General features: G+C 42.3%; 1 protein-coding gene across 9 annotated transcripts in view; it reads left to right on the forward strand.

Annotated features, from left to right (window-relative positions):
* Positions 1-13,134, forward strand: part of LOC117829881 (calcium/calmodulin-dependent protein kinase type II subunit gamma-like) — a 61,625-nt gene that overhangs the window by 21,748 nt on the left and 26,743 nt on the right. For all 9 annotated transcript variants that reach the window (XM_034707624.1, XM_034707626.1, XM_034707625.1 and 6 more), the window contains exons 4-11: positions 2,249-2,303; positions 2,452-2,517; positions 8,264-8,336; positions 9,608-9,710; positions 10,187-10,270; positions 11,687-11,781; positions 12,530-12,652; positions 12,770-12,853. In XM_034707624.1, the coding sequence (XP_034563515.1) occupies positions 9,635-9,710; positions 10,187-10,270; positions 11,687-11,781; positions 12,530-12,652; positions 12,770-12,853 (462 nt within the window). In that variant the 5' untranslated portion in view covers positions 2,249-2,303; positions 2,452-2,517; positions 8,264-8,336; positions 9,608-9,634. The remainder of the gene's footprint in view (positions 1-2,248; positions 2,304-2,451; positions 2,518-8,263; positions 8,337-9,607; positions 9,711-10,186; positions 10,271-11,686; positions 11,782-12,529; positions 12,653-12,769; positions 12,854-13,134) is intronic.

Genomic DNA, 13,134 nt, shown 5'->3' on the forward strand with positions numbered 1-13,134 from the left:
GCATAATACATTCCTAGGTAGTATGTAGTAGGCTGCTTCAAAAACAGCCAAGCTAACTTTTGTTGAGCTAGTTTGAGGTAAAGAGGCCGGCTTTGAGCCTCCTAGCTAACTGCTACAGGCTGTTAGCAAGCACCTATCGAAACTGCCTGCTACATACTACCTTCAAATATAGTATGCAGTACATAAGGCATACTACCTACTACATACTGTGTTTGAAGGTATGCAGTATGACTGTTCTGTTGGATCTGTTTTGCAGCGTGCTGGGTCAGGCGTTGCTGGATTTCTGGTTTCAGAAAGTGGAAGCAAACAACGGCCAAGCTGATAGCAAAACTGCTTCTTTAGCATCACTTCTGATTTAAAAAGTTAGGAAGTGGTTTAATATGGAATTTGATAATCTTCACAGTACTTAAAAACTGAGTGCCCCCTGCCATTTACAGAAAAAGGAAAAAGCAGAACGTTAGTGCTGTGCACTGTGGGAAACAGTACGTGAGGGGACTTGTCCGAGAGTAATGCATACTGAGAAACTTTTCCGAATCAGTACGACATCCGGGTAGTTTTAGCATTCTGCAGATTTTGCTCTTGTTCACATACTACAAACTGAATTGTGACCAAATCAGTATGTACTGCTAGTATAGAAGGCGGTTTTGAAAACAGCCATGCTAACTTCTGTCGAGCTAATGTGAGGTAAAGAGGCGGGCTTTGAGCCTCCTCGCCAACAGCTACAGTGCCATGGCCTGTCAGTCAAGTCAGCTTTAACCTTAACTCATAACCTTAATATCTGCTAAAATGCCGCTTTCTGAAAAAAATCACCCCCCGTACAGTGTGTACCAAACGAAAAGTTACCTGCTTAGACTAAACTTATTTTTTGTACCAGGCTGTAAACATGTTTATTTCTGCTTTAAAGATCGTCTTTTCTCAATTGGTGTGTATGTGGTTTCCGGTACTTCTGGAGCCAGCCTCATGTGGACTTTCGAGGAACTGCTGTTTTTGACACTTCCGCATGGTATTCAATTCTCACGGCCGGATGTTGCCATTTGATCACAGCCCTATTAACACATGTTATGATGTTCCCAGTCAAACAGCCATGATGGAGTGGGAGGATAAGAACAACAATGGCGGACTATCGAGCTAAAGACCATAAATCTCATTTCCATGCTAGCTACTAACATGTGTTGCATGTGATATTGATAATAAGTGATAAGACTTATGTAATGCTTTTCTAGGTACTCAAAGACGCTTTACATGAAGTGACAAAACAAAAGGTAAAGATACAAGATACAGAAGGATAGATCAGAGATGGGGAGGGAGTAGAGGTCAGAGAAGAGAGTCAGAGTTGCAGATGTTTGGAGGGAGGAGTTCCAGAGAGTTCGTCTCATCATCCCTCTCTTACTGTTCTTCTTTAAACTGTCAGCTAAAGGGGAAAAAGCCCCCCAAACTCAGCTCAATAGGCAAAAATATTCACCTTAAGTCAGTGATCCGTGGTTTGACAGCCGATATGTCTTTGGTGGAATATCACTCGGATGCTCAAGATCAAGAGCGTACTCCATAACGTCATCCCTACGACACATGTTCATTTTTTTTAAGATTATATTTTAAGCTTTGATTATTTAGATGACAGGACAGCGGAGAGAATGAGGGATAAGTGGGGGTCAATTTTGAGGACGAAAGCATCTGTCCGGGATTTAACTGCCGAGCTGGACTGGCGCTCACAAACACATATTCATTGAGATACATTTGAAACTGCCAGGAATCGAACCGTGCGCTCTCGACAATGACTTCCAGACGGTGTTGTTACATTTCCGGAAGGGTTCAGTCAGTGTAAAATGATCTCTTTGAATCATTTTCAGAGCGGACTGTTTGGTTCTTCGTGTTGGAGTTTTTACTGTCTCTTGTAAATTTGAGTGTTGTGGTTTTTTTTAATGGGCAGTCTCGTGATGGTCATTGCATTTAAGCTCAGGCTGTAAACGCTGCGGTGTGTGGCATTGGCTGGCATCTATTAGCACGTATGTCTCTTTAAGAATAAACAAGAAATGAAGAAATAACCACACAGTGTTTAAGGTTTGATTAAATAGCCGGTATGTGCCCAAGAACCTTGTTGCAGTACCCGAAACGTCACAGTCAGAGTTGACATTTTCTTCAGCCTGGCCTTGGTCCATTTCTCTCTTCAAACGCTGCGGCAATTCTTTCTTTTTTTTACCCGTCTCCTGTCTTTATGTCTTCATCTCACTGCCCTCCCTCTCTCCCGCAGTGAGACTCCATGACAGCATTTCAGAGGAAGGCTTTCATTACCTAGTCTTTGACCTGTGAGTATATTCTGCACACACACAAACACACACACACACACACACAGTGACATTTTATCCATGCGTGTGACCATGGTTTGTTTGTGTATGCTAACATCTCCTTTCCTCTTACTTTCCTCTTCCCTTTTCATTCCTTCCCCTTTCCCAGGGTGACAGGAGGAGAGCTGTTTGAAGACATTGTAGCCAGGGAGTACTACAGCGAGGCCGATGCCAGGTACATATGAGCAACAATAACATATGAACACCCGCTTTGCTGCAAACATACAGTGTAATCCCATTAAATATATGAATACTCTCTCAGTTTATGAGCGTGGACCCACAGGCGCACAGTGGTGGATATAATTGGTTTGCTTGTGTTCTTGGCAGTGACTGAACCCCCCCCCCTCCTGTCAACAAGTGGGTTATTATACTGGTCTCTCATCTCTCTTTGGCCACATGCGTCAGTCTCCATCCTACATCTACATGCTTCCTGAGCGATCACCAGCAAATTGATCACAAACCAGTTTTTTTGAGATGATTAATTCTGCCAAAAGACGCCGGCTCTAGCTTCTCCAAAGTCACGATTTCACCGCTCTTGTGTTATAATTTAGCAAATTGATTATCCGCAGGGTTTTAGGTGGCTGCTTTGGACAAGAGCATGCAGTTTGAAGACGTCATCTTGGCTCCTGTGGAAGAGCATTGGGCATTTTACACCACATTCTGACATTTTGTCGACATTGTGACATTTAAGCTTTCTCCGTCCTCGCTGCATCTTCCTTCTGGGAGTTCCCCTCCTTTTTTTTCCCCCTTCTCCCCGTGGCTGTGTGGTGTGCAGCTTATGAAGCCTGTTGTACAATTGGATTAGGGGGGTCTTTGTCTGTTCACGCACACATGGAGAGGGGCTGGAAACGCACAAACCTTCACACACAAACAGAGAGGAAGCCACGTGCGTTGAGCCTCGGCCACGTTCTCTCTCTCTCTCTCTCTCTCTCTCTCTCTCTCTCTCTCTCTCTCTCTCTCTCTCTCTCTCTCTCTCTCTCTCTCTCTCTCTCTCTCTCTCTCTCTCTCTCTCTCTCTCTCTCTTGCGGTGCCCTTTGACCCGTTAACCTTTCTGGAGACGTGACATGAACATGAGCCTCAAATAGTGGGATGGTGGAGCCTGACACCACAGTGTGTCGGACAGTAATAAGGTGGTCATGTACTGGCTCATAGGAACATTTTATAAGATCCATCATGAGCCAACACACTCACCACCAGGCGAGTGTGAAAACATGCTCTGCAGCCAGAATTGAAAAATAACTATATTAGTAGCAGCTGAATTGACGCCCCCATTATTAAAATTGCTACCGGGATAGAGATTTATTGACTGTGTGGTGGAAGGCCTCCCACACCAGTGCTCAATATTGATTGTTTAAAACTACAGTACCTTGATTGTGCCTTTGAAAAATGATAGCGTTTGTGTAGTTAACGTTTGTTATGTAACTCAGCCTTATGTTCAACTTCTCCTGGCTGAATGTGAGTGTTTAAAGCCATGTGAAAAAAATCCTTAATCAATGCTTAATCCTGAAGGAACATCAGAAAAAAGGCCACTGTCATTGACATTCTGCTTACTTTGTCAATTCACCAGTCCAAACCTCAAAGATATCTGATTTAAATAATACAAAACTGAGTCATTTACAAATCTTCACATTTTAGGAACTCATCACGAGGCATGTCTAGCATTTTTATCTAAAGATGACCAAAAAATAGATTCATTCTTACCTTGTATAACTTCTCTGAGGAACTTTGCTTGTGTCAATGTTGACACCTTCTGTAAACAAAAAACACCCAACCTCTCACCTCTTTGCTGACGTCGTTATTTACGTATGTAAAGGGTGTTTACAAAACATCAGAATAAAGGCCACTGTTATTGACATTCTGCTTACTGCTTATTTATAAAGCGCTTTTCATACAATGACATTGTAACACAAAGTGCTGTATATAAAAACAACTTGAAATAGAATACATAAAGAAAAAGATCCCAACCCAAGGCCCGACCCCAAACTAAAATAAATAAATGAAAAATAAAAAAGAAGTTTCTGAACGTACTGAGGAAACGCTCTCATGATATCTTAATGAGGAAACACTGGAGGTAGAATAAGATGTTAAAACTCAACACAGGAAATTAAAATCACCAAAATAAAATACATTTCTAAGATAATAAAACACTAAAATATTAAACCATTAAAAGAACATAAGATGCTATACTTAAAATAAATACATAAATTAATAAATAAATAAATAAAGTAGAATAAAACTGACTAAAATTTGAAATTAATGAATAAATAGAATTAAAAAAAAAAACTGAATAAGAATATAACTCAGTTAAAAGCAAGACTAAAAAGGGAGGTCTTGAGTTTGCTTTTAAAGATGTTGTCAATAATACATAACTGAGTCACTTACAAATCTTCACATTTTAGGAACTCATCATGAGGCGCGCTCAGCATTTTTGTCTGAAGATGACCCAGAAAATTGCATATTATTTTATTCACATCATCTGTAATTGACAGACTTGCATCCTACAGAGGTAATTGCTGAAATGTGGGGATATCATGATGCAGCAATAACGATTAAACATGAGATATTGCAGTCAAGATGATTTATTGTGCCTGTTTGACTTTGCCTGTTTCAGAGGTTTATTTATGTTAGTCCTACCTCCACAGTTTAAACTGTTACTGTCTGATGGAATAATTAAATTATTGGTCATAGATTACAACACTGCTATCCAGCAGTTAGGCATATAAATACATCACTGCTTTTAATCTTTACAAAATAACTTAATTTAGCAGTAGCACGAACCAAAAACCTGCAGCATGCAAGCATTAATGATGTTCTTACAACACTTTTATTATTACATTTTTTTTAAGTTGTATTTTTGGGCATTTTTGCCTTTAATGGATAGGACAGCTGAAGTGGGGAGTGGAGAGTGGGGGAGGACATGCAATAAATGGTCGAGGCTGGAATCGAACCTGCATCCTCTGCGACAAGGGTTTTGCCTCTATATGGGCCATGCTTAGACCGCTAGACCCACTTACAACACTTTTATGTATATTGTTGAGGAAGTGAATTGTTCCCGATTTTTTTTGGAGGGGGGCAAAAATGCCTTTAATAACTAGAAAAATAGGAGTGACAAAGGGCACACCCACTTCGAGCACCACAGCCCCTATACATGCGGCGCATGATGTTTACCACCAGGCCTAACTGTGAAAAAACTAAACTCAGAACTCCAAATAACTGACGTTTTTACCTTGTATAACTTGTATCAAAGCTCCTGTAAGGAACTTTGTTTGCGTCAATGTTGACACCTTCTGTAAACAAAAAAACCCTCTTCTCACCTCTTTGCTGACCTCGTCATGTACGTATGTAAAAGGTGTTTTCAGTTGTCTGGTCCGACACCCTCCCCCTCACAGCGTTTTCAGTCATTCAGTGTTCACACTTTGAAGTTGTCAGTTTTGTTGACGATCTTCTTGTTTGTTTTTGTAGGTCATCACTGATAACATCAGGCTGTAAAGCTCCTCACAGAAGCTTTAAGGAACAACAAAAAATAAATATTGCTTTAGCGTCAAACATAAGCGTTTGCAACAAAAAACCACAGAAGAAGAAGTATAGCCGTTTCAGAGTAAAATAAATGTATTACATGCATGTGTACATTTTACATATTGGATGCAGGTGAGATGTTTGGTCAGATGAAGCTCAGGCTAGCTCCTCTCAGGGGGATTGGCGCAGATGAAAGCCTGGTTTATACTTCTGCATTAACTAGAGACTCAACTTTCAAGTGTTTTCCGTGATCGATCTTTGGAAATGTTATCGATCAATAATCGATTAATCATAAAAAAAAAAAAAACACAAAGCCAAATGCATTTTTTGCCCCTAGATCAAATGCTCCTTCACGACACAATGTATATAACTGACAGTATTCAATAGCTACAGATCATATTGAGGCGTACAAAATGTAAAACTCAAAATAACCTTGTGGGCATACAGTCATAAAAGTGAAGACTCAGACTTCAACATGTGGATTTACTGCAACAAAAGAAATTGAACAGAAACATATTTTGGACTCACAGTGTCCAGTTGTCTGTCTTCTCGTTCTTATTGAGAAAAATAAGCATGTGAACGCTGTCAGGCGTCAGCCGGGAGCGCAACCGGGTCATAATCAGTCCAACTGTGGAGAAAAAAAGCGCTCGTGGAGACCTGTCACTCAGCCGCAGCCCCCAGCTGTCAGCTGATTCACATCAAAACATGCTTTAAACATAAAACACCTCCCTGATAGCTGAACGAAATATAAGACCACATGATGTTTGTTCCACGTGATAGAAAATCAAACCAAAAAATGTGTTTGAGTAAGTTCTTAACAATCAATTAATCATACTTGAATATGTCCCACTGGACTACTTAACATGTAAACTACATTCCAGAGACGATGTTTTCCGCAGAACATGGGAACCCTTCCTGGTATATATTTGGCTAAATTTTTCCGCTATTCTTACAAGAGGCTTTGTGCTATAGACACAACTTTTTATTATTATCATTATTATTTTGTATTTTATTTATTCCCTTACTTTCTTTTCCTCTATCTTTGCACCTCTGCAGTGTACATTGTGAATCCTGTGCCTGACACATGTATTAACTTGACTTGAATGCTAACCATGATATATATGTGAGCCAAGTGTATAGGTTTTGTTTGAACTGTTAAAAAACCTAATATATTTCTAAAAAAAACAAAAAAATCAATTAATCGATACTAAATTAGTTGTTAACATCCCTAGCGTTGACCCTATGCAGCAGTGGCCGACGCAGACAATACCTCTACATACTTGTGCGTCGATGTGTCCGTGTCAAACAGCAATAATCAGAGAGACCACACTGCCCTCAAGAATTTCGGTAGTCAGGTTGCGAGCGCATTATGTTAATTTAGAGCAGATACATGTTGCTGTTTATCACACAGCAATGCTGACAGGGAAGAATAGAGAGGAGACGTTGGAGGAGATGAAACACACGGCCAATGTGCGGGGATAACGGAAGTGTTGTAAATGCAGGAAATGCAATGCTGTGGAGCGGACCAATGGCGGGGCTTGCGGTCTGCGTCGGTTCCTTGCATAGGCTTCCGCATAGATACAGTGGCTGTGTAGCCGATCTGGCCATGTACTTTCCACAGCTGCCAATGGTAGCACTCTGCGTTGTGTTGCTTTGAGGAATGAGGAGGCAGGACTCAAGTATCCACGAACACAGGAGATATTTATTCTGTACAAAACACAACCTGTTTAGTACAGCAACTCGTTGTTGGGCTTCACATGCACACCTCTCTCCTCAGTAGGGATTTTACCGTCTGAGGAGAGTAGCGTGAGCGAATAGGAAGCGACTTCATCACAGGAAGCCCGCGAAAATAAAACAGATTCCAAAATAAAATACAAATACCCCTAAAATATATACTGAAACATGAAACATATATATCAAAGTGTAAACTGAAACTGAGGATGGACTTTTGGTGAATTATAAACCTATTATTTTACACATCAGTTACAACTGCGCAGATCTACGACCAAGGCTACAACGGTGTCGATCCTATACAGAAGTATAAATATGGCTGGAAAGTGAAAAGAACTGCTTTATAGGTTTGTTTAGGATTCATGAGGGACATGTTGCAAACAGGTAAAACATGAGGAACAGCTGATAGACAGGATGTGAGTTGTGTTTAATGTCAATTCCTCAAACATTTGCTTAATGCACTTCACGTCATTATCACATATTAAACAGTGTAATCACACATCTCGTGTTTTTCCACGTATGAACCGTGCAGGCCCTTAACCAGCCTGTGATCCACCGCTCTTAAAGGAAACACGCTGACGTTTCTCCTCTAACCAGCCGATGTGATGTGTTTTATTTTGGACTGACTGACGTCGCTCTCTCTCTCTCTTTTGTCCCCTCTTCTCTCTCCGTAGTCACTGCATTAGTCAGATCTTGGAGAGTGTCAATCATATCCACCAGCATGATATTGTGCACAGAGACCTCAAGGTGAGTGGCTGCCCGTTGCTGTGACAACCACACACTCACACACACCTCTGCTCGTGGCCATGGCAACACACAGATGGCTCTCGGTTTCTCTCCATCTCTCTCCCTCTCTCTCTCTCTTTCTCTTTTGTCTTTTTCCTCTACACTTCTGCTTTTATCCCTTATTATTTTTCCCCTGCGTCCCTTCTCTACCACCCTTTGTTCCTCTTTCTGTCTCCCTAAATCCGTCTCTGTTCTCGGATGTGTCAGCACGTCATCAGCTGTGTGTGTGTGTGTCTGTCTGTCTGTGTGTAAGTGAGTGAGTGAGTGAGTGTGCATGTGGAGCAGAGATGGTGAGTCACGATCACGTGCAGGGGTCAGTCTCTCACCTATGGCAAGGAAAAGACAAGGACTGGAGCGGCACATGAACACACTTTGTGCCTTTTTGTGAGGGTGGGGGTCTATTATAAGAGAAGAGGCATAGATAAACCTCATGGGTTGCCAAGACAACTCCGAGTGACATCACACCACCCATAGAGCAAAAGGGGGAGGGGCTTGTATCATCCTTTAATAGCTGATAGGCTACAATTCAAAGATGGGAGGAAGACAGCTTTTCAGCCACCTTCAATTCTGTGCTTAACCTACTTAAAGGTGATTATGAGGATCCAGGTAGGACGCAGGAGTAATGATAGAGATGAGCTGCGTGTGTTCAAGCAGAGAGCAGGAGGAGTGGGGTTAAAAAAACAACCTGGAGGGGTGTTTCAGACTCATGTGGGCGACTTTTCTGTGTGTGTCAGAGAATAATGCTGTTACCTCGAGCGCTGCCTGTCTGATTTGTTGGCCTTTTATCCTGAGTGGGCTTTTACTGCGGCCATTTATGTCCCACTGCCCAAACAACGGCCATTTAGAACGCCGCCACACACGCCGCCTCTTGCTAAGTACACTTTCCATTTAGCATGCAGTCTGCAGCGCTGCCTAAATGACTCCCGAGTGGTTTCTATGGCTACCAACCCATGCCCATATAAGGCGATGTGGAGATTCTCAACCACCCATCCTTTCTTTCTCTCTCTCTCTCTCTCTCTTTCTCTATATCCTCTGTTTCCATCACTCGCTCACACCTTTCCCCCACCCCCACACGAGCTGTGTCGAATACATCAAATGTGAATATTTCTCAGAAAGAGCTTTACTGAAAAGTGCCTGTCACTATCTGTCTCTCACTGTCTTGATCTCTTGTCCTACATTCTGCTTAACCGTGTGTGTGCGCACGTGTGTGTGTGTGTCTCTCTCTCCCTCAGCCTGAGAACCTGTTGTTGGCCAGTAAGATGAAGGGAGCTGCAGTGAAGCTGGCTGACTTTGGCCTTGCTATCGAAGTGCAAGGAGACCAGCAGGCTTGGTTCGGTAAGAAAACATAAACACGGACACCCACAAATCAAATGTGCCTGACCGTTAACGGAGCTGTTATTCCGTCTGAGTGTTTAGCACTCCATCGTTTCAGTGTCAAACAGAAGGCTCACAGCTGAGTAGGCCCTCATTCAGACAGTAGGTCCCTGCATTTCCGTGCAAACACATCAGCCCTTTCACTTGGAGTCCAAAAGACTCGTTGTCCGAGCGTTGCTTAAGAGGCTCACAGACACTCTTCCAGTTCATGCTTAGGCCATTGTGTCTTGGCGAACAGCCCGAGCTGCCAGCATTTGGCTGACTCTCCGGCAGGGATGAGATGATTAACGGGTATTTGCTTGTGACTCTACACTGTCATAATCTGAAGTCCAACAGGTCACTATCATCCAAACCATTCACATAACTGCACAGAAATAGCCTCCATCACAAGTTTAATGAAAGGCATCGGTTAATTGTGTGTTTCTCTTGTCGGGCAGGGTTTGCAGGCACCCCGGGGTATCTCTCCCCTGAAGTCCTGAGGAAGGACCCTTATGGCAAGCCTGTGGACATTTGGGCTTGTGGTGAGTCTCAAACTGACAATAAAACTGTGAAGAAATATTTTCCTCACTTGGCGGTGGGAAAAGAAATATCAGATTTTTACGTCATGTATTTAATTTCCATATTATTCTTGCACATGTTACTTTGTTTTGTTGACATTTTATGTGATGCAGCTTCAGGTCAGGGCTGCAGGATATGACATGGTGATGATTAAAGAGAGATATTTCAGTGGGACGTGACTTACAACTTGTTGGAATGGTCATTTTAAAGGTGACATATTATGCTCTTTGTCATCAAAATATATTGGTCTAAGAGGTCCCCAAAACATGTCTTTAAAGTTTATTGCTCAGAAAAACACTTTGAAATCAGATTTTGGCATGCCTGTAAACCCCTCTTTTTCAGCCCTGCTCAGAACAGGCTGTTTTCTGTGTCTGTGCCTTTAAATGAGAATGAGCTCTCTGACCACGCCCCCTCAGGAAGTGGATGTGGCCTCGGCTGTCCAGCATGTTGATCTAATGTTTACATATTGGCTGAATATACACGGCTGCTCACAGACCCACGTTACTTCAACCCTCTGAATTTGATCCAGAATCTGATCCTGAAGGAGAGGCGCCTGCAGCAGGACCTTTCTGAACGATTGGTCACAGATTTAGTGTTTCTTATTGTTTTATTTGTCAGTATGTCGACGTGTGTCTTGGTACACAGCTACGAACATGTAGCTATGTGGCTATGCTAACTAGCTCAAGCACTTTTCCATGAAAAATAAAAATCATCCACTAGATCTTCAAATCTGCAGATGTGGGGAGTAAAACCGACCTTTGTGTTTATTAAGACAGCCTGCAACTAGCATGCCTCCCTCCTAAGCTCCTGGTTAGCACACATGTGTGCAGGAAATGAAAAACGGAGGAGGAGTTGAGTTGTATTTAATACAGTCTATGGGCTGAACAAGCTCAGAGCTCTGACTTCCATTACAGACTGGATGTCGTTGTGACATATGAAAAACACAGAAGACTGAAACGGCTTGTTTCAGCACACATTTACAGAAAGGTGGAGAAATCAGAACAGGGGCAGAATGGATTTTTTTCATTTTGGTGGGGTTTGTAGACATGCCAGGGACACGTATTTTCAGGTAGAGAACCATTAAAAAGTCAATTTTGCATGATATGTCACTTTTAAGTTGCAATTTTTGTTTCAACTCTGAAAAACTGTGTTTGTGTCTGAACCAATCAACAGAGAATAAGATTTGTAGTCCACTGCACCTCTCCAGAACTGCATTGCTTCATTGCGATGCTGTTCTGGCACATTTTACATTTGTCATAAAATTGTAGCTTCTGCATTTTGTAAATCAATAAAATGTCTTTATTGTGCAACCGTACTTTACTAAAAAAAAATGTGAAGATCTTCCTCTAAACCTTCGTCCCCTCTTTGTCTTCTGTCAGGTGTTATTCTCTATATCTTGTTAGTGGGGTATCCTCCATTCTGGGATGAAGATCAACACAAACTCTATCAGCAGATCAAAGCTGGAGCGTACGACGTGAGTCTGCATTGTGTGTGTGTGTGTCTGTGTGTGTGTGTCTGTGTCTGTGTCTGTGTGTGGGTAAGGTGTTTATTTGTGAAGGGTGCAGTGCAGGGGTTTGCTAAGCACTTTTTGAATGTTTAATAGTGTCCAATTGAGAGCTGGTCCAAAGCTATTGATCCTATCAGGGCCTCCCTGACGCATTGCAGAGAGGAGTGTGTGTGTGTGTGTGTGTGTGTGTGTGTGTGTGTGTGTGTGTGTGTGTGTGTGTGTGTGTGTGTGTGTGTGTGTGTGTGTGTGTGTGTGTGTGTGTGTGTGTGTGTGTGTGTGTGTGTGTGTGTGTGTGTGTGTGTGTGTGTGTGTGTGTGTGTGTGTGGAGAGAGAGAATCAGAGAAGGGGTATCCTCCTCTTTCAGTCTCTGGATGATAAAGTCACACTGCAGCTTGTAAGGAGAGAGACAGGGGAAGGCTTGAACATGCAGCCTGTTTGTTTGGAAGCCAGTCAGTATAAAAAAAAAAAGCTTTTCAAAACCAAAACAGAAGCATGTGTTCATGCCTCTGTATCAATCTGCAGAGAGAAAATGAACAGTTTTGTTCTCATTGCGGTCTAATTTTGACTGATTAACTGGAGACCTGGAGTCCAGATGGTGTGGATTAGCTGAACATGATGATGCAATCTCTTAACAAGTCCCTCAATAAGCATGTTTCAAATCTGCATTCCTTCCTCCCAACTTTCACTCTTTCTGTTCCTGCATTTTTTTACACAGTTCCCTTCCCCTGAGTGGGACACAGTGACTCCAGAGGCAAAGAACCTGATCAACCAGATGTTGACTATTAACCCAGCCAAGAGAATCACTGCCGAGCAGGCCCTCAAGCACCCCTGGGTCTGCGTAAGTATTCACTCACTCGCCCTAATCACCGAAAAAGCTAACGACGATCACAAAGTAAAAGTCACATAGATTTAGTCTGATTGTACGTAATGTGTTTGATATCTTGTCGTCCTGCAGCACCGCTCTACAGTGGCCTCCATGATGCACAGACAGGAAACTGTTGAGTGTCTCCGCAAGTTTAACGCTCGTCGAAAACTCAAGGTATGTATCCTGATTTGATTATTACAATTCTCTCATGAAAGGGACTGTCTTTTATTCAGGGTTTAGTCTTTAAATGCCAAAACAGTTGACGGCACCACTGATCTGTAAAGAGCACGCCCCTCATAGCTGAGGCCAGCTGTCACTCACAACCACACCGCCAGGGGGATGAAAGATGGAGAGACTAGTTGATCATTAAAAGTAGGCCAAGTTAACAAATAACTGAGGCAGAGTTATGATGTCTATTTTAAGAATATGGTCATCAATGCAGCAGAGATATTAAA

The sequence above is a fragment of the Notolabrus celidotus genome, chromosome 18 (genome assembly GCF_009762535.1).
Source record: "Notolabrus celidotus isolate fNotCel1 chromosome 18, fNotCel1.pri, whole genome shotgun sequence".
NCBI classification, from domain to species: domain Eukaryota; kingdom Metazoa; phylum Chordata; class Actinopteri; order Labriformes; family Labridae; genus Notolabrus; species Notolabrus celidotus.